General features: G+C 28.1%; 1 protein-coding gene and 1 long non-coding RNA gene across 3 annotated transcripts in view; one reads left to right on the top strand and one right to left on the bottom strand.

Annotated features, from left to right (window-relative positions):
* LOC106679777 (luc7-like protein 3) overlaps positions 1 to 20,662 on the bottom strand; it is a 23,104-nt gene extending 2,442 nt beyond the window's left edge. The window contains exons 1-7 of the mRNA XM_014419114.3: positions 20,297 to 20,662; positions 20,088 to 20,189; positions 19,159 to 19,355; positions 8,432 to 8,654; positions 1,493 to 1,690; positions 1,191 to 1,417; positions 125 to 279 (exon numbers count right to left, since the gene is read on the bottom strand). Coding sequence (XP_014274600.1) covers positions 125 to 279; positions 1,191 to 1,417; positions 1,493 to 1,690; positions 8,432 to 8,654; positions 19,159 to 19,355; positions 20,088 to 20,158 — 1,071 coding nt within the window. The 5' untranslated portion in view covers positions 20,159 to 20,189; positions 20,297 to 20,662. The remainder of the gene's footprint in view (positions 1 to 124; positions 280 to 1,190; positions 1,418 to 1,492; positions 1,691 to 8,431; positions 8,655 to 19,158; positions 19,356 to 20,087; positions 20,190 to 20,296) is intronic.
* LOC136795815 (uncharacterized) lies at positions 12,227 to 15,063 on the top strand. 2 transcript variants are annotated; one of them, XR_010843498.1, is made up of 3 exons: positions 12,227 to 12,467; positions 12,540 to 12,629; positions 14,588 to 15,063. It is a non-coding gene; the product is annotated as an uncharacterized lncRNA (long non-coding RNA). The 2 variants fall into 2 exon arrangements; XR_010843497.1 differs by lacking the exon at positions 14,588 to 15,063 and adding an exon at positions 14,123 to 14,208.
* Positions 20,663 to 21,951: the final 1,289 nt, after the last annotated feature.

Raw genomic sequence — 21,951 nt, 5'->3', positions numbered from 1 at the left:
AGACAGAATAAGGAATCCTTGAGAATGACCTGAGAGGTCGAAACGTCGGATGTTAAAAAGAATAAAGTTGAGAGAAAAGAGATCAAAATTGTTTAAAAAGAACTAAAATATTTTAAAAAGTTACCTTAGCAATTTCTTTTTTAGGATTTTCTTTTTCTTCAGGTTTTTCCTTTTTCATTTGCAATCGCATGCTCTCTTCTTTCAATCTTTTATCATCTCTCTCTTTCATTTTTCTTCTCATCATTTTAAGATATTCTCTTTCTTCAATAAATGTCCGTACTGAAATAAAAAATATGCTTGGTTTATAAAAATAAAATAAATAATAATTACACTTTAATGATTACTATAAAATTCAGCAGTATAGATCACATCTCTGGCTCTCAGAGGAGATGGATTTAATTTTAAAATATACAAGGCTTCAAAACTCCAAAGATGCTGATTTTTTCATTATTTTTGTTTATATAATTTTATTTCTTTATACTTAATTACTTTTAAAACAAAACATCTCATATATTATCATTGAAATAAAGTTTATTCATCAATTCAAAATATAATTTGAACATCTCAATACTTTTTTTTTCACTTTTAGTGAATCAAATAACATATTGGCAAAATCATCAAGGATAGTCAATTTAGATATAGCTCACATAAAGATATAAATGAGAATTGTAAATGAAACTAATGAGAAATAATACAAGCTACAAACTGTTGTGCAAGTTATGAAGATTGGTCCAGTATGCCAATAATCGATTAGTGATGTATGAGCATTATTAGTGGAAGCAGTCAGGCCATGAAAAGTATTGTAGTGCTAAAAAATAATTGTGGAGATCCACTTCTATGTACACACTGCTAACATTTATTATTAGTACACGTCTTTATGACATATTTAAGTGTAAAAGTTTTTATTGTTTATAAATAAAACAATATAATGAAAAATTGTAACATATATTATTCCAGTAGATGATACAATAGTAAAAATTAATTTAATCATATAAATTTTATTACAACTTATATTAAAAGGTACCAAATGCCAATGAGAAAAACTACAACTTTCCTAATATTACAAATGTATGTATCAATATATAACAGTTCATCTTCTATTAATTAATATTTTAAGGTTCCATAGTAGACTTGACCTAAAGTCAAATATCTTGTTCACTACCATAAAATAACTAACTAAATAATCTCACCTCTTTGTTTTGATCTAGAATGATCCCTTCTTTCACGGGAACGTGATCGTCGATGTCCATGTGATCGAGATCTAGACCTTCTATCATAAGAATGTGAGCGAGACCTAGAGTAAGAACGAGAGTGAGAATTTGACCGGGAACGATATGACCTACTTCTCCGATTCCTATGACCATAGGAACCAGATCTGCTACTGTATCGATCTTTACTCCTAGATCTTTTTCTGCTTCTGTGAAATATTAAAATGATATTAAAATCTTTCCTTAAAAATTGATATAAGCAAAATAACATCATTATTATTAACCTGTCAGGAGAAGAATTCCTATCCCTCTCATATTTTTCCACGTAACGACGTTCTGGTTTATGTTTATAATCATGATCATCTTTGTGTCTAGAACTCTCTGATTCATTGTGCTGTCCAGAGTAACGATCACAGGTATCTTTTGAACTATCTCTTTCTTCTTTATCTTTGCTTTTGGAATTCTCGCCTCCAGAAGAAGTTCTGTGTATATATATAAAAACTAAATACATCTTTTCCTAACATAACTTTAAAAAAATAATAAACAAACAAATCTGTATAAAATTTGAAAAATGTAACACCTTGTATCCTTTCAAAAAATATATATATTTTCTTTTGAATTCTTCTTTATTTACTTCACCAACTTTATTTAAAAAAAAAAAAAAAATAGTCCAGGGTTTCCTAAAGTTTGATTTTCAACCCACCAGTAAATATTTTTATTCGAATAAATTTTCATGAAAATCAAAACAAGTAACAGTCAAAATCTTCAAAATAAATTAAGCAATAGATGATAAATTTATAAAATCTATATCTCTCTATCAATATCATAATCTATAATTAATCTGTGATTTAAACTAAAATAAATTGAGTATTTCTTCCTTTTATTATTAGGATCTTCTGTATAAGGTGGGTTGAGAAAACAACAGCTCAGAAGGCCCCAAATTTTGGAATCCCTGGTCTAGTCTAACCATTGATTAACTCTGATATCTAATTCAACTCAGATAGGAAAACCACTTTTTTAAAATTTGAATCTCAATCAAGTGACTTATCAGTGGTTAAAATACTTTAATAAAATTACTTATGATTTTAGGATTTTTTTTTTTAACTTAAAATAATTTAAAAAATGATGAATATAATGTTTATACTTCATACTACATTTATGATTTTTTAAAACTTTTTTAAATGAAAAGAGCAACAAATACATTTTCAGAGACTTCTCGTTTTTGAGCTTGACTGTTCACATACACCGTTTTCTGAGATTTGTTATTTCTACTCAGGGGACCTCTCAATGTGTATTTCCGTCGAAAACTCGAACTAAAAATTTTACAGGATTGCAATCATTTCCCTTACTATATACTCCATAAGTAAATAATCTGGTCCAGTGTGTGCATCACATAACTTTCACTTAGCATCCTATATAAAGTTGAAATTATTCTTCGCTAGTTTCAGAAGTGATACTTCTGTATTAATCATTGAGGCAATACTTGTCGGTACTAATTTTCTGTATAAGCTTTTCAGTTGACAATTCGATTAACTCCAAGTTCAACAATTTTTGGAAAAGAATTTTTAACATTATTTCATGTAACAAACAAAATTTTACCTTTTTTTTTTTTTTGCATAAGCATGCCAAAAATATAAAAATCAAATAACTATGTTACAAAATCATTTATCAGACTGAACTCACTGGGCATACACCTATAGTCAAACATATATCAGAACAGACAGGTTAAGCATTTTACGTTATAATCGATTACCTCCCATGAATTTCTATATAAAATATTATCTTTTCTAAAATCTTTCCAACAATACATAAAACATCTATTCTACTAATCTTATTTCCGGAAATATGTTTTCAACCTGGGACAAGTATTTTCCCTTCTACCTTCTTAAGTTAATTATCAAATTGTTTAATAGTTTATATGTATGTTTTATAAGTGCCGACAATGTGAGATAGTTGATTATTTGAAACAAAATTAAATCATAAAGAAAAAAAAATTAAGGAATTAATAGAGGAAGATTTTTAAAAAAATCCCCATTTAAGCTCGGTCAGACTATTTCAATGAAGATAAAACCTATCTGATATTAAAGACCATCTAATTTTACATTGATAAACCGAGTTTAATCAAGAAGTTGTTAAGACTGACAACGCTGTTCGTAAGACTCACCAATGCTGTCTGTTTAAACTAGCCCTAGAAAAAGTGATAAGAACATCACACGAAAATGGTAGAGTGCACGTCGGAATTAATCATAAAGTCGTGGCATACGTGGACAACATTGTGGCCCTAGGAAGTAACCAAGATGACATGGAAAGACTCGCATAAACTCTATTAAGAGAAGTAGAGGAAATCGGGTTACAAGTAAATGAAGATAAAACAAAATATATGATTGAAGCCAAAAGGCATGGTCTGCATGGACAGCAAATCGTTTCTGAAAGAAGACAGTTTAAATACCTTGGCTCCACAATAACATCAATAAATCATCAACGGACTGAGATAGACCAGCATTTAACAAGCGCAAACAGAGCTTTCTCTCTATCAAGAATACTGAAATCCTGAAAAATCTGAAACTGAGGGTGTACAATGACATAAGAAAGCTAGATCTGATACATGGCTGCGAGACCTGGGCTCTTAACAAGTAATCTAGAAAGCAGAATCGAGATAGGTGGTCTACTTCTAGAGACAGTTTTTTTTTTTAATTCTTTTATGAATAAAATAGTTACCTATTGTCTCTTTAATAAATAAAATTTAACGACAGAACCAGTAATTCATAATTAGTTTGGGAATCAACATAATAATTTACAAAACATAGCCCATAAATTAAAAAGATATTTGAATTCACCTCCAGTAATCAGAAAGTTATGGGACTAGGATTTAATATTTTCAGGAAATATTGATTTAAAAAAAAAAATTATTTTTTTTTTTATCTAAAACAGTCACACACTGTCTCTAAGATTACACTCCCAGTAAGCAAATTATTAAATACACTATTCCATAAATGAAAAATATTAGTTTAGGTTGTTTATGAGTATCTTAACTTAACTATAAATTCTAATAATTGCTAATTTATTGGTTTTTTTTCATCACTTTCCTCTTTAAGAATTTAAATTTTTACTAAAAAAAAAAGATAACATTTTTTTGAAAGAATAAGCTGAAAAGTAAACTTGATAATGAAAAACGTGTCAGAAAAAAAAAATTTTGATTATAAGTGATTCACGACCAGAGATTATAGGAAAAGTAAACCATTCATTCAAAGTCATGCCTATTTTCAACATTTCTTTCTTCATTTTTTTTTTTAAAATTCCCAATAGTCTTGACTAAAAAATTAAATGCCTTATATACACAATTTTCATAATAACATATTTTGAGGCTGTGTTAATCAGAGGTTCTGATAACAGAATGCACAGGTCATGAATGAGCAAGGGATGATAAGATTACACCACGTGAACGACAGGACTCAAGAACAAACTGATGAGTCAACTGTAATCAATTAACTAGAGATTAAATTTTTAAGCAATCTCATATTCAGAATTTTTTTTAAGCAACTGTCTGAATATCTAGCCGAATTACTGCATTTGGGCACATTTATTTAAAAGCATTCTTATTTTAAATATTTTGGAATAACTTAATATATTATTTGATGAAAAAGATTAATTTTAATCAAGGACATTATTTTAATCTTTGTTTCATTCAACTAAGTTTTAATTTAAAAATAAATCTAATTAGAAAAACCCACTACATATGTATAATCTTAGCACTAATTTATCGTACTAAATAGTCGATAGAAAATATAATAATACATTGATTTTTAAAATATCATCTATTGATAACTTCTTGTAAAAGGATAATTCCACTCTTCATTAACCCTTCATCTTATGGTTAATTAATGTTTCACTCTTTTACTAACTCTACATAATGTTTTAATACAATTTTATTGATTTTAATTAATTAATTTATTTAATAATTTTAATACTTCTGTTTATTAACCCTTCATCTTTTGGCTTATTTATATTTCACTCTTTTACTAACTCTACTTAATGTTTTACTACTACTGACTAAAAACATCTCTTTCATTATTAATTTTTGTTTGTTTCACTTTTTTTTTTAAATACAAACATTGTATAATTCATTTAAAAATGTTAATGCTGATGGTTCCTATTATTTTTTACAAATAAAAAATTCTTATTTCTCCAAAATTTCCAAGGGGCAAAAGAAAGTATAAATTAATAAGGCCCAAACTTGTTGATATGGGATTTGTAGATGATTTTAGGGTTTTTGATGATTTTTATTAGGGGGGGGGAGGGAGGAAATGCAAAATAGTTTATGAAGCAAGAAATGAATAATGACATCAATATGATATGAAATAAATCTACAAAATATTGGCATGGGCAAAACAGCAGCTTAAATTTAAATGTTATTAATTAGATGAAAAATAATAGTATATAACAAATTTGAAAACAAAAGGAACTCAATTAACAATAATTCAGTTTTAGAATCAGGTCCGTTGCAGCAAAAACTTATTAGAGGAGGGGGAAGGAGCAAAATCTAAAATTTCTCAATAATTTTGACTTACATTTGCCAACTCACAGAGGTCTGGGAAATATCCTTTTCCTTTAACATTTTTTTGGAAAACTGACCACTCAAAATAGGTCTTAAGAGCAATTCAGAGTACAAAAACTTCTTTAAATAATGTTTTAGTTTGAAGTAGGTTCTTAATTAAATATTGAACCATCCAATTTCTCGTGGTAAATCCCACACTATAACATAATCAGGGCCAAAACCTAATGTAGGTCGTCTGATACCATATTACCATATCACACGCTTAGAATAGAAAGCCTTCTACCTTCGGACTACGTTGCATCAAATTGTTGTTTATTTTTGTTATGCAAAGTATTCATCAGGCCTGAAGTTACGATTTTGATACTGTAGCAAAAACCTATATAATAAGGACTGAGGCAACATTAACTGCTCTTAAAACAGCAATCATGGAATTTGGTCTCAATGTAAAGAGACAGTGGACAAACACAAAATATATTTAAGTTAGTAGTGATGGATTTGAAGCAGTTCCGGGATGAAAACTAGGGCAGTCAAAGTGAAACATTGGTTCAACTTAACAGGGATACTTCACGGAAAGTCACAGGGATCTATACTACTCACTGCAGACTCAATAACCAAACGTTCAACATAAAACTTGCAGGATCTCCTCTGTGAAGATTTAGTAATACAGAGGATGAAACAGCATACCACACTATTTGTTGGTGTGACTGATTTGGTGGCTTGAAGTTTGCCCAAAACAATGTGAATTGATCAACCCTTTACGTTTAATTAGATTCATAGAATTTATTAAACCTCAAGCTCTTATACAGTTCTATAACCCAAAATTAAAAAAAAAAAAAAGTGGTGGAAACAATGCCATATTCCTGAACATTAGCCATTACAAGTTCCAAAGAGTCGAATAAATGTATTAGGGAACATCATAAGAAAATCGGCAGGTTGATCAATGCTGTTAATAAAAGAGATAGATAGACCTCTCAATGGCAGACTTCTTGACAAACCTATGAAAATCAGGAGTGTGCAGTATCCCGTTCTAAACTTAATCCATTCTCACTACTGATAATCAGAAGAAAAATGGAAAGTGTTTCATTTCCTTTCATACTTTTTATTTACTAAATAAAACTACTGTATCTATTTTTTCCAACTCAGATCCATTAAAATCAGTCATCTATGGGGGAACTAAACTAGTTAATAAACAGCATTTTTTAAAATAATTTTTCATTAAATTTTAAAATTAATAATTCATGTATTTTTTTTAAATTCAGTAATTGATAATTTTTAGAAAATTAATGACACGATAGAAATCATCTACTTTATTTCATTATATAAATTTAACAGTACTCTCAATAATATTAATTTTATGGAGTATAATAATTGATTTAGAATCTATACAGTACTCTAAGAGCCTAGTTCATCCAAGTCAATTGACTATAATTGTATAGGTAAGTGGAGAGATTATCATGAAGGAGGCTTTTGGTAAGCCATAAGTCAGGAAGTTAATTAAAGGATAGATAAAACCAGCCTGAGATGATGTTCCAAGTATGATGATGTTACTTCATCGAAAATGTTATGAACCAGATAATGGAAGCTCTTCACAGATGATAGAGCAAAATTGCATAAACTACTAAATAGGTAGTAACCCTAATCAAACAGAAAATAATCATTTATATAATAACTTGGAAACCCTTTCAATATATATATATTTTTTTTCTTTGTTGATTGTTCAATATTTTCTTGCAAGTATTTTACACCTAGATGAAGCTAATATTACTTGGACAGGCTTTTTTTCTTTATGATATACCGAAGTATCTTGCCCTAGTTCAGAGTAAATAATTAATTTTCAAAATTAAGTTTATTTAAAATTGAGAATTATTTTTAAAGTGACCTTACTAATTTATTATAAGAATCATTAACCAAAAACAAATTAACGGATAAAAGATATTGCCAAGCTAGTCATATAAATGCAACAGATAATTGACAATGAAAATGAATTTAAAATTAATGATCAAGTTCTGCTACATATTATAGAAACGTTTTTTATGTCATCACTTAATAATAAATAAAATGTTAATTAAAAATAGTATTTAAATGGTTTCAAATTTCTTCATATTTCTTTTCTGAAAACATAAAAACAAGAAAGCTTCAAGCAATATGGTCGTTTCATTCCATAAAACATAAATACAAGAATACAGTTTGTTTCATAAGGTAATGACTAAAAATCAAACAAATATAATATTGAAAAATTCAAATTGAAAATAAAATGGTTTTCCATCTTTTAAACTTTTTGTGGTTAGTTTAGTGTCACTGATAGTAGTGAAAGTTATTCTGAATAAAATGAATGTATATAAACTGTTAATATTTGATAGCATTTAGAGAAAGAGTTCAACAGAGAATTTCTTATAACCTAAAATAAGATTTTGTAAGGTTAACTGAAAAACACATCAAACTATTTTCTTAGAGGGATAAAAAAAAAAAAAATTGAAGGAAATTTTAAACTTGATGCATTAAAAGATGAGAAATAGAGATTTAATATAAATGATTTAGATAAATACTTCTTTTCTTCTCTCTTTTAATAGTTATTCAATATAGCTAACAGAAATCAGGAAATAGAAGAGAAAAAAATAAAATAAAAAGTAACTTAATACACCGAATACTATTCTCCAAAGTAACAAACCTAATTTTGATATGAGACGAAACAGGAGAAGTATTCCGTTTCCTAGGTGATGTTTTTTCTTTTTTCCTACTTTTCTCATCAGAGCTTGGAGATTCGCTTCTGGCTTTCTTTTTATCTTTTAGTGTTTTTAATGGAACACTTTCCTTTGGTTTTTCTTCAGACTTCCCCTGAGTAGACCACTCCAATAATTCCTTCCTTTCAAATATAGGCCGTTTTCCTTCATCTGTCGCCCATAAAAAAATAATACTTATTAAACCTACCAAGTTTACAATTATAACTGTAAACAATCAAATGGTCCTACCTTCTTTGATAGAAAATGTTTCATAAATATATGGTAACCATAAAAAAAACATAAAGATGCAAGGAGCAAGAGTTAATCAGAACATATCAAAACAACCAAAAAAACAATACAAATAACTTTAACAATACTTGAAAGTAACAAAAAGTATTTCATAAGAAGAATGATTTTCTAAAATATACCTGGAACCTCAAATATACTTTTAATATCTAAATGGTTAGTTTTTTCATGCACAAATAATACTTATAATAAAAAAAAAAGAATAAAATATTTAGACTATGATTTATATGATTGTTACAACTTATTAAGCCTAACTTTTCAATGATGAGGATTATAACAAAATTAAATAAACATTAACAAACATTAATAAAAAGAAATAGCGATGTCAAAAATAAAGCCGAATAACAGAAAATGAAATAATATTCTTCACATTAAATATACTTCATAAAATACATTTTACAGCCTTTAATAGTAATAATACTAAACAAGTGAAAGAAGAATAGTTATATTAATTGAAATTCTCTTAAAACTCCTTATTATATGTTAAACCACATTAAATTCAAATACAGAATTTTGTGCCATAAAAACATGTGAACAAAAAGTAACACCACATTAACCTTTTATAATAGGACATTGCTAATTCAGAAATTGTATTGGACTACACTCCATACAGTTACCGCAAGGTAGTCATATGACCTAATGGGCTCTAATAGAATTCTAGAGGTATAAATGGCCACATAGTATAGTAGAATTTTACTGGTATATATCAAATAGTGACTTAAGAGAGGTAATGTAAGTCTCTATGGGACCAACAGGCCAACATGCTGGACTGATTCCTCCAGTAACTGAGGTGTTTCATCATCATAATTAATCACATTCATCATCGTAAGAACTTATGTAATAAGAAAGCAAATTTTGCCAACAAATTATGAACTACTCTAATCATGTTCACAACAATTTAAAGGGAATTGCATATTTCCTCTTATCAATTTATTCCTTCCATATTCAAATATCTTCCTGATAAAAGCACTTGCTGAACTATTTAATATAATAATATAGGCAATAAGTTGCCTAACACTTAATCATTACACAATGGTTTATATTAATTTTAGAAAAATTTAATTATTAGACACATATTATGTAATGAAAATCATTTTTAATAAATGTTTGAAGCGCTAATAATGTATTATTCAACTTCTATTTATTTTTTAACATATACAAATAATGAATAGTCAATCGTCACAAATACAGAATAAAAAAAAAAAAAGTTAACAGTTGAAATAAATGAGATAAAGACATATTTTAGTATGAAATAAAAAAAAAATTAAATGTAAAAAAACTTAATAAAAGTAAAAGCGATTTTTTATCATTTTCTTTTGAATCATTAGAACAAATACTGAAAAAACATTAAAAAAGAATAACTACACAATTCTTTAACATCTTTCTTCATATTCGATGATGAAATAACAAAACAGAAAATAATTTTTTTTTAAAATTAACAAACACTTTTTCTTGTAATGTTCGAGCTTCTTTCTTTCTTTCTTTATTTTTTATTATTTATTATTATTTTTTTTTAGACAAATAAGTTATATCTGTTTTTACTCATTATCACCAAAATTACTTTCACAATTAATCATGCATTTAAGAAATATTATTTAAATAAACAGAATAGAGAAGTTGTGATATATAAGTTTTTAATATCAATTAAAGAAGAATAAGATACAACATGCAGATTAAATTATTGTTGGAAAAATGGATTAGATATAGTGCAGGCAACAGTTTCATTCTTCTGATTGCTTCTTTCTTCTTTCTGCTGAGATTAAACTAATCATTAAATTAAAAAAAATAAAAAAATAATTACCTTTTAATATAAACTCTGTATGTGTGTGTAGGAATAATAATTAGATATTACTCTCTAAAACATTTCAGAAATTTTTAATTTAATATCAAAGAATAAATGATGAAGGCAAGAGCATCATTAAGCATAATATACAAATTATAAAACATTATCTGAAAATTCTACATTACTTTTTTGGATCCCACTTAAAATTTTTGATACATGACTAATCAAAAATATAGAGGTATATCAGCTAAGTGCACCTAGAAATTATAAATATAAGGCAATTTTCCAAAACAAATTAGAAATGGATTTTTGTACAGAATTTGAAACGACATTAAAAATTGCTAGCAATCTAATAGTTGATAGTTTCATTATTTCTGTGTTTTATGTGATATCTTGTCACCATCTGGCATATGACTTTTTAAATACTTAATTATTCCGAGCCAAACAGAAGGGCTAGCCTTAACCTTACTTAATTTTTTTTTAGATCAACTCACCTTTAGTCATATTGTTATAATGTGACTATCTGTAACTTGATAAAAATGTTTATGATATATTCAAAACTAAACTAAACTATTATAATTTGGTGAAAGTTTAATTAAAATTTTGATCACTTTGAACTGAAATCATTAAAGAATAATTCCGATATAGGACCCTCCCTCCTCACGGAAACTACTACAAATGGAATTAATTTGTCAAACATTTAAGAAAATCTATAGTAAAACATAAATCAATAGGATCTAATATAATATAAATGGTTCATTCTACATTTTGATATCAATATTATTAAAATTATGGTAAATAAGTCCATTTACAAAAATGCATTATTCACCAAATATAAATAGTAAACATTTCCTTACCTAACATTTTTGGAACCAACACAAACTCATGCAATTGAAATAACTGATGTATGAGAAAATTAAAACAATAAGACACATATAGTTAAAACATCCGACATTGTAATAAATCAAAGGGTGCGTTTGCATGCGCTGGGCTATAAATAAAACATACATTCAGTATTAAGGATTCCAAAGTGAAAAAGATGCTAAATTATAAAATACATCACTCATACCACCATAATGAATGTTTTATAAATAAAATTATGCTTGACGATGCAAATATTAATAAACATCTAAGAAACATAAATCAAGTTCTATAAATATCATTAATAAATATTTGGAATTAAATAAAGAGAAGTTTATGTTTACAGAATATACACAAAGTCTTTTTCTGATCCTTTGTTATCAGAAGAAAAATATCAATGAATAAATTTGTATTATTTCTACACACAAACCAGTTCAAGAACTAAATAAATCGATACTTACTACGCTTTGTTAGACAAACAAGATATTACTAATATTTATTTTAAAACAGATGCTATAATAAAAATGAGTTTCGAGAAGTGGGACAAGTAGTATTCTATTTATCTGGGTATCAAAAATAACATCAGTTTGATAAGAAATATTTTAAATTTTATATGTAATAAAATAGTGAGTTTCTATTCTATTACTAATTGAATCGGTTATTAGAGGGACATCTCATTTCCATATTTTTTCCAAAGCTGGATTTCCCATCCAGATTTCCTAATCAGGGCAATCCCCAAGCATTTTACATAAATCAGAAAATAATATAAATATGAATATGAGGGATAGTAATGTTTAATGAGAATTTTTTCTAGGTTAAAAACTGTGATCAGAAGTTTAATTTTTTGAAGAAGAACTGTTTCTCAAGTGACTAACTCTATTCTATTAAAGATAAGGAAATTTATTAAATAAATCAAAACTTGTATCTGTGTGAGTGGGAGGTTATAAATGGTTTGTGTATATGGTAGTGATTTTGTGTGGATAATTTTAAAATAAGAAGAATCAGATATTTATGATTTTAAATAAAAAAAATAGGTAACTAAATTTAAGCTTAGGTAAGCTTATTAATAATAAATATGACTCTCTAATAATTGACTTTTTAAATAGGTTTTTAACTTATAATTAATGAATGACCTTGGCAGAATACCCTGCAAAAGAAATTCTAAATTTAATGTGAGGAAGAATTTATAATTGAAGGTATGTTATATTATTAGTGATAATGTTGTTGTTATAAATGTTACAAATGAATATATAATATAAGCTGTTAAATATTTATATGTCCTTGAGGATAGCTAAAATGGCCGAAACGTAGGACTGTGAAATAAAAAGTGTTGAGACAAAAAAGGATACAAGTTTTGATTTATTTAATAAATAATTACCTTGTCTCAAGAAATCGAAATAATATAATTAAAGATAAGGAAATTGTTTTTCATCCGTTTATAGTATTTTAATGATGCCCAAAATGGAGCGATTATACTTACTGTCATCCTATGGTATACACCTCTCTATTCCTTATCCCACCCTTTTTGAAACTCATTATCCTATTAGAAATTGCTATAAACCTTCCATTAATCATCATGATAAAACTGTATAATATGTACTAGTGACTGGCACAGTAACCGAAACTCAATAAGTAGTCAATAAATAGTCAATTAGGTTTTAAGCTATTCATTACCATCACTGTTCAAACCTATTTCTGAAAATCACCCATCTCCCCCTTTTTAATATATGCAATACCTAATTATCAGTGGTGAGAATTAATAGATTTTACTACTATGGTGGTGCTATTAAAGCATTAAAAATATCCATCATTATATTACAAAACTAATTAGTTATATCAACAATCAATTATAAGTCCTAATTTAATAAACCATTACACATTTATATCCTAATAATTATTCATAATTTATCCTAAAAAAATAAAATAGCCAGGCCAAGTCAATTTTAAAATTCACTGTCAGCCTTTATTCTCCTATCGAATAAATACAGTTTGGCCAACTCTGAAATATTATTTTGATATTTATTATTATTACTTAATAATAACATGATATATTCTTTTCTTTCTTCTAGTGGTACTTGTAGCGACCCTCTCAAATTTTTAAGCTCTCACCTGACCAAGTCTTCATCTAAGCATGGAGTTCGCTAATTATTTTATTTTTTTCATAAATCCATAAAGGACTAATCACTTTACACTTCACTAACTTATCCCACTTGAACTCAATTTAATTTTTAATTAGAATGACTGACTTAATAAGCATATTTATTTTATAAACTTAATTTTTAATGAATATGAATTATGAAACTGATAAATTTAAATTTTTTAACTTTTAATTCTATGAATTGTCTAAAATAAATTTAATAAGTGATACCAATGTAATATACCATTCAATATAGAATCCCCATCGTTTTGAGCTCAATACTTTAGTGTAAACAATGGAGTTTAATTGTTTATCTCATTTCACACGATCTAAAATCTAATCTCTTCAAGAATTTCTTCTGCCTTCTTTCTTCAAAGGGATAAGATTTGGGTATATGATGTTCAGCTCAACTAAAGAAACAAAAAAATGACTCAAATGAATTATAATGAAATAAATACATTTAAAAAATATAAAACATTAACATTACCAAAGATAAATGTTAATTTTATTAGATTAGATAAATATGAATACAGTTAAACCTCTTTTGTCCAGATTGCGATCAAGATTAAACTACTGAAAATGATAATCTGAAGAACGTATCTCCAAAGAGTGCAAGAGACAAGAGTATATTGTTTAGATAACATTAGTTATCATTAAGAATACAGGTTTCAGACGAAAGAATGGCAGATCAGACTAAAGAGGTTTGACAGTACAATACTATTTTAAAAAAATATGAAGAAAGGCACTAAATAAATAAAATATAAACGATTATTTTATGTCCTTTTATCTAATTAAAAATTATTTTAAATTTTATGTTTCTTTGTAAAACCTGGTAGTTTGTGTATAAAAAACAACATTCAAGACTGGATTTTAGTAAATTATTGGAAGCACCAATTGATAGGTTATTGAGTCTATAATTTAATTTTATATGAATATCGGAATTGCTTTTAAATGAAATAGATATGAGCTTGAGACAAAATTTGTTTACATTACACATTTAAAGGTCATTTCCTTTAGATAACTGCTGCTAGGTGAAATCAGGAGAACAGATTTTGAAATAGTCAGGACTGCCTATTCGTCTCACATGGAGCTGTCGTCAGGTAATGAAAATATGAACAAGATTTACTGCATGAAGAAAACTGCTCTCAGATCTCAAGAATGTTAATGAATGAAGCATTTCAGAATAACTTTAGGATACCAATATAAATTCAGAGTATTTTCAAATCACACTTCAGATAATCAAAAGGAAATTGAATGGAGATTTCATTAATGTATCATCTTTCAGCATGGGGAAACATTAATTAAGATGACCATGATCATCTTAGAAGACTAAGGCATCAGTAATTGTCTCAGATGGGCATACATGAAGTCTATAAAGGGGAATATAAAATATAAGGATGGCATTAGAGAACAAAGACAATGGATCAAGAGTAGCCAGTTAAATCTGGTAAGAAGGACTTAAATGAAATAACTTAGACCTCATTAACTCAGAATAAAGCTGTAAATTGCTGAAACAGACAGACCAAATAATAAAAATAAAACATAAAATGATTCATAAGAGAAGAAATAAAATAAAAATACCAATAATGTATCACTATTCTATTATTACCTAAATAGTACCTATTTCCATTTGAAACTCGAAGGCTCCAGTTCACCTCTCTAATATTTCCCCACTTTGACTATTGCTGTACAGTATATGGGGGCGTCTCTGGGGATCTCGAGGCGAAATTAAAACATTTGATTAATTGCTGTGTACGATACATCTTCGGGATCCCAAGGGACGCCTCTGTTTCCCGTTTTTATGCAGAGTTGAAATGGCTTTATCCTTCCTACCGTCGTAAGTATTTCCTGGCTCCATCTTCCAAGTCATCCAATTCCGCCATCCATCATACATCTATGAGCTCCTTCAATTCAAATCCTCCATACATTCCTGTAATACCCGTTCACGGTCTTCAGATTTATACACAAGGGCCCACCGAACTGCTGCTTTCGATAGATCGTTCATTATCTGAGCCTCATCCTTATGGAACTCCATCCCTTCCAACATCCGTCGCTGCAATACCCTCCCTACCTTTAAATCCTGCCTGTTCAATCATTTCCTATCCATTCAGACCCCATAAAATTGTAAATTAATATAATTGTAAATATGTATGTAAACTATTATATCATTCTTAATTATTTTTACATCTTTTCTTTTCTCTTTTTTATTTATTCATTTTTTTTTTTTTCAACTGATAAAAGTGAGAAAGTAACCTATAATAATTTTTTTTATTATGACTGTTTATAGTTCTCTGTTGAGAGAATCATAAACTCTTTATACTCTCAAACACTTTTCTTTACATCATTTTTTTTTTTAAAAAGCCTAAAGGTTAAAACAGAACCTTTGTCATATGACTGTTTTGAAGAGAATGATCTTGATATTACTTAACTTATATTTGCAGTTAATTAGGCTGATTGACAGTTAATCTATTAGTAACTGTCAAGTTCCTCTTGATGTCTTATAAGAAAATGTTTCTTGACTTTAATTCTGCTCCAGGATAGTTTTGATGCAACAAAAAAGAAAGAAACTTCTTATTACAAAGCCAACCAACATACAAATAGTAAGCAAATCATTACAAAGAGCATGGCTAAAATCATTATGAGCCAGACAAATAGGATGCTAAATGTACATTGTCATTATTCTAAGGACAGTTTATAGCATGTCATTAATTATTATAGCTTTTAGGGTATCCCAGAAGTATTATTATTAGGGTATCTATGCCACGCTATGTATGACCTCAAGTCAGTGATGTTTGCAAACATTCAGGTTTATCTGTTATCCGCTAATGACATTGATTTCAATCGTTTCAAAGTACGTTTCGTTGGCGACAAAGTCTCTTTTAAACTATTTTTCTACACCATTCAATATGAATAGTGAAAAAAAGCATTTGTGACATGTTGTGGAATAATGGATGCCACTAACATTCCGAGGACAATGGTACATAATCATTTAATGAAGATCCGATATGTGAATCGGTGGGTTCCAAACCAATTGACAGAGACCAGCCTTATAAACTGCATCTCTAAATGCGATTTGCTTCTTCAGAGACATGAAAAATCCTTTTTAAAGAGGCTTGTCACTGGAGTTGAGAATTAGATTTTATATCAACAGGTGCATCGAAAACGCACTTCGTCTAGGGAAAATCAACCTTCAACTGTTGCAAAGCCAGGTAGGTTTTCATCTGAAGAAAGTTCTTTTGTGCATTTGGTAGGACCAGAAAGGTGTAGTATACTATGAGATTCTTCCACAAGGTGAAATGAACAATTCTGCAAAGTATTCCAATCAAATCGATAAATTGAAAGCCACTAAAGCCAAAAAAAGGCCAGAATTGCCAAACCAATGAGGTGTCAATTTTCATTACTAGAACACAAAACTGCTTCCTTGGCCATAAGACAGAAACTCTTATAGTTTGATTGGAACATTTTACCTCATCCTCTATACTCCCACATCTTGCCCCATCCAATATTACTTTTTTTTTTTAAACACTACTTTGTCATTTTCTTCCGTAAATTAAGCCTTTTCTCCTTATATTTTCCAATTTGCCGTGCAGTACTTCTGATTATTTTATAATTTGGTTTTGTAGCTTATTAAGTAATAAATACATAAATAAATACTTGCCATGAATCCATATACTGTAATGATGATTACTAATTCTTCTTTCTTCTCTCTTCTTAAAATACTTACATAAATGTAAAGTTTTTCAATAGTTCTTATAAGAAGAATTGAATTATTGAATATTTTTTTATATGATATGAAAAGAGGTCTATTTATGAGAAAGATTGAATGTAATTATTTTAAACAGAAGAAATTTTGTAGTGTGCTCACAGAAAAAATATGCTATTTAAAATGAATGAGAGATACAATTTCATTTTTCTAAGATTCAAAAATCACTTCTGAAAATAACAATGAGCAAGAATATAGCATTCTCCTAACAAAAAGCCGCATTCTTCTTTCTTGCTACAAAAATCTTCTCTACAATTCGAGAGCAAGATACTAAACAACTCTAATCTAACAAAGGAAATTTTTTAATGTCCTAAAAGATAATTATAATAAGTAAATTTCTTTAGCAAAAATATTAAAGTCAAAGATAGGGAAGATATAATTTATTTTGTTTGATTGAAATAAGATTGATATAATAATTTGATAAAAAAGAAAAATATTTTGTAATTAGCAATAAAAGATTGTTTTGATGAAACAACTAATCGTTCATATCCAAGAATTTCTTCTGTTCTTGAAATAAACAAAATGAAGTCTAAAATTCTTTCCTTAGAAAAAATGTATAGTGTAAATGGCTTTAAAAAAAGTAAAATAAATACTAATCACTAAAATAACAGTAATAATAATAAAAACAATCAGGATTTTTCATTGAACTAAAATTTTAAAAATTATGAAAAAAATAAAAATATCAAAGAAAACCTTTAGTAAATTACTTATTCGGATATTTCAACAGAAAATCTTGAACCTTAGGGTTTAAGTGACATCAAGTGACAAGAGCCAGGATGTTTGAAAAACTAAACTGGTCGCAGCTCTCTGATTGATACCACAACATCCCTTTTCTTCCACTAATACACTCCATTATAAATATCATTTTTTTTATTTTAATTTTTATTGCCAGTATTAGCATTTATTGTAATTAAGTTAAATATCGATAAACCATGATATATAAACTCCTTTACTTATAATGGTGTCTTGAATTTCTCAGCTGTTTCTTCTTATTCCTAACTTTCTTCAGTCAATAGACACTCTGTTGACTTCCTTTATTCTTCAATGTAACTACCATTTATTGAATAAAAAGTTGAAACTCACATTGGTTTGACTCATGACTGTATTTCCCAATTCGAAAAAGAGAACAAATATAATTTTGCAGACACTAAATTCATCACAGATCTAAATTGCAAACCGATTAATCACATAACCAATCCCATAAACCACAAAATAAATCGTTTTTGTCAATTAACTATTGAAAAATAAAGATAATAAATTTCAATTATTTGAGAATAGTGAGACTAACTAAACATATTCTTTAAAATTTGATTTGGAAATAAAATTTATCTAAGCAAAATATTGTACTGAAAAACTACTATAAAAAATCCACAGAACAGATATAACACAATCTTATTAATTAAACAAAAATATATTTATTTGGTAAACAATAATTAAATAGTTAAATATAATCTAATATTAATATAAGATTTAAATAAATAACGATGAATATTGATTAAATAGTACACCTTTAACTAAAATAAAACATAGATATGATTTCATTCAGGAAGTAAAATAAAAAATATGGATAAAGTTTCTAAACTCAACACTAATTTTATCGATGGAATCTATCAATCCATTGAAATCAGAGAAATCAAATAACCCAAATAAGTTAACAATTTCAACACATGTCATACTCGGGTACCTTAGAAGTGACACGTGCAATCAATGTCACAACTACCTTCTTACAGCAGATATACAGAATGAATAGTTGCATTCAATGCTTGATTTGTGATATCTACCTTACCTCACTAGAAATACTGTAATAGAGAAAAAATTCACTCACCAGGCCGTCGAACAGGAGCAACAGTACTAGGATCAAACAGTACTTTCGGTTTTTCCTGACCTTTCTTTTGAGGTACTTTCCTTATGATATTGACAGTGATCTTCTTCAATTCCTTGACATCAAAGATTTTTTGCTTACCCTCATCCGGGCCTTTAAAAACCTGATGTTTTTCTTCCAAGTTGTCATCTTCCAAAACCCTAAAAAAATATTTCCATAACGGAATAATATGCTTCTAACATATTCATATTTTACTTAATATTTTAGTGACCACCATCTCATTAAAATTAGTTTGTTAACAAACTATAAGATGGCAGCTTATAATATTGACAAAATGTGCAAATTTATGAGCAATAAGTGCCCAAATTTGGCTCAAGCTTTGTAAACAAATTAGTTCACAAAGTCAATGAAGTTTTATTTTTTTTAAATATGTTTTAAACCGTAGTTAGGAGGTTTTGGAATTCATGTCACAATATGTTTAGATAAAATATTCATTCTAGACAGACATTAATGATGATAGATTTGAGAAAAAGAGATCAACTAATATTTTGGCAAAAACGAGTAATTTTGCTATTTACTTGTGCCTAAACTAAATCTAGACTTCAGTATTAACAAACAATATTGTGAAATAATCAATAATCAACTAATAATTATAATCGACAATTTTGCCAGTTTTGAAGCATAGATTTGGAATTCAGGTACGGGTAAACAGCCCAAAAAAAACTATCAAATGAGATGAATTTCAAATATAAAAAATTTATAGATGTTACTGAAGAACACAGAATGTTGTTTGAGATATTACAGAAATAGAAAACAAAGGGAAATCCCATCACAAACCTAAAATTAGGCTATGATTTAGAAGTCAATAAACTCAGTACAGTAAACAAAATGTCATAATAAAAAATATAAAAAACCAAGGTGATAGTACAAACCTGGAACACAAAGGTCTAGGTGTATTGCTCCTGGATTTACTTCTGGATCTATCTCTTGCATAACGTGACATAGGGTACCAAAAATTAAATATCTCAGCAATTCTAAAACAATAAATCACAAGGTAATGAATGATAACAGAGTATAGTACCATTCAGCCATAACAAATTAAATAAACATTCGATGATAAATTAACAAAAGGGTAAAATACCTAAGGTAATCAGACCTTAGAATCTCAAGGTATTATTAAAAAAAATTGTCAAAATTACGAGAAAACATAAAAACACAACCAAACAAACAAGACAACCAGCTTTGAATAACATGAACATAGAGGTTATATTTTCGCTACTGGAGATTCGTAAAACTTAATTCTATTTGAAAAAGTTTGAAGTATTATTCATTCAAAATTGAAATAGAAAATAATAGCTAAATGTATCTGTTCAACTTTTCAAGTTTAATCAACTCTTTAAATTATACTTTACATTGACATAAAACAGGGTAGAAGCAAGGCCAATATCGATGGCCTTACTTTACAGTAGTGCTTGTACATTTCCACTAACTTAACGAAAAATACAATTGAAGGTTCTCTCTTTTAGAAAAATTACAAATTTTCAATTAATTTTCCTTAATGAGAGGACCTTTAATTGTATTTTCCTCAAAGCTAGTGGGAATGTACAACTGCAAAGTAAGCCACTGATATAATAATATATTTATTGGTATATAAAAAATCTGATTGAGAAATCTCTGCATTGAATGTCATATGAAAGTCCAGGAAATATTACCCAAAGGAAGTCGGTTAAAAGTAGGGAAAGTTTATATCAAGATCAGACGTAACGAACATTAATAAACAAATTTTATTTAAAATTTGCTCTTCTATTAAGAGGTGTATTTGTACTTGTGAATTGTAAAACACAAAATAGAATAAAATATACCTAGCATTCCACTAATCCGTTATATAATTAACTATCATTGTATCATTTTGTATATTTTTAGCCCTGATGAAGCCCTACAAAGTGGGGCGAAACGTCGGAAAATAAATAGTTGTAAACTACTTTTATTTCTCCTTTGACCGCAACCATGACCATCTTCCTATACATTACTTTTTACGGTCAACTATATATACATATATACAATATAATAAACTAGTTTATAATAACAAAGTTATAATACTGTTTATAGTACTTATATATTTTAGTGCTAAAATTTTATTATTTGTCCATTTAGGACTCACTCAGTGTGTACATTTACCTCTAACTGACTCTAACAACTGCTGATGGAAGACAGTTTCATCTATAAACTGCTCAAAAAAAGTGTCCAGACTTTGCGTATAGAAACGCGCCGAACAAAACAAAGGTGAGCAGCGCAGGATTGCGCACTTAGTGTAAAGGATAAATCTAAAACTTTCGAAAAACGTCCTACGCGCGCAAAGTGGTTCAAATGACAGATCTAATTGGACAAAAACAACTTTGTTTTCTGGAAGATCGCTGATTTACCGTGTGTAATAATAAAAGGAAGATGGTCCGGGTGAGGTCAAAGAAAAACTCAAATACTGATTAAACTATTTATATTGAGCCAACGAAACAACAAAGATGACGACTCAGTTGTCAGTTGAGTCTCAATCTGTCAACTCTGCAAAATGTGGTGAAACGTTGGTTAACAATAAATATCTTTCTTCTACTATTTGAATACCTTTATTGACCACCCGGATTATCTTCCTACAAAAAATGCGTATAATATTCAGAAACTAGATAAAATATAACCTAGTCAACCATGAAAAAAGAACTATGTAGGAGGATGGGGAAATACTTTTTTTAGCATTGAAAATTCCAATGTTATGATAGAAAAGAAAATCGAAACGATCGTTTG

The sequence above is a fragment of the Halyomorpha halys genome, unplaced genomic scaffold, assembly GCF_000696795.3.
Source record: "Halyomorpha halys isolate HHAL.00 unplaced genomic scaffold, Hhal_1.1 Scaffold218.1, whole genome shotgun sequence".
In the NCBI taxonomy this organism is placed as follows: Eukaryota; Metazoa; Arthropoda; class Insecta; order Hemiptera; family Pentatomidae; genus Halyomorpha; species Halyomorpha halys.
Note: the sequence above shows the minus strand (reverse complement) of the source record. Positions and strands in the feature narration are given on the sequence as shown.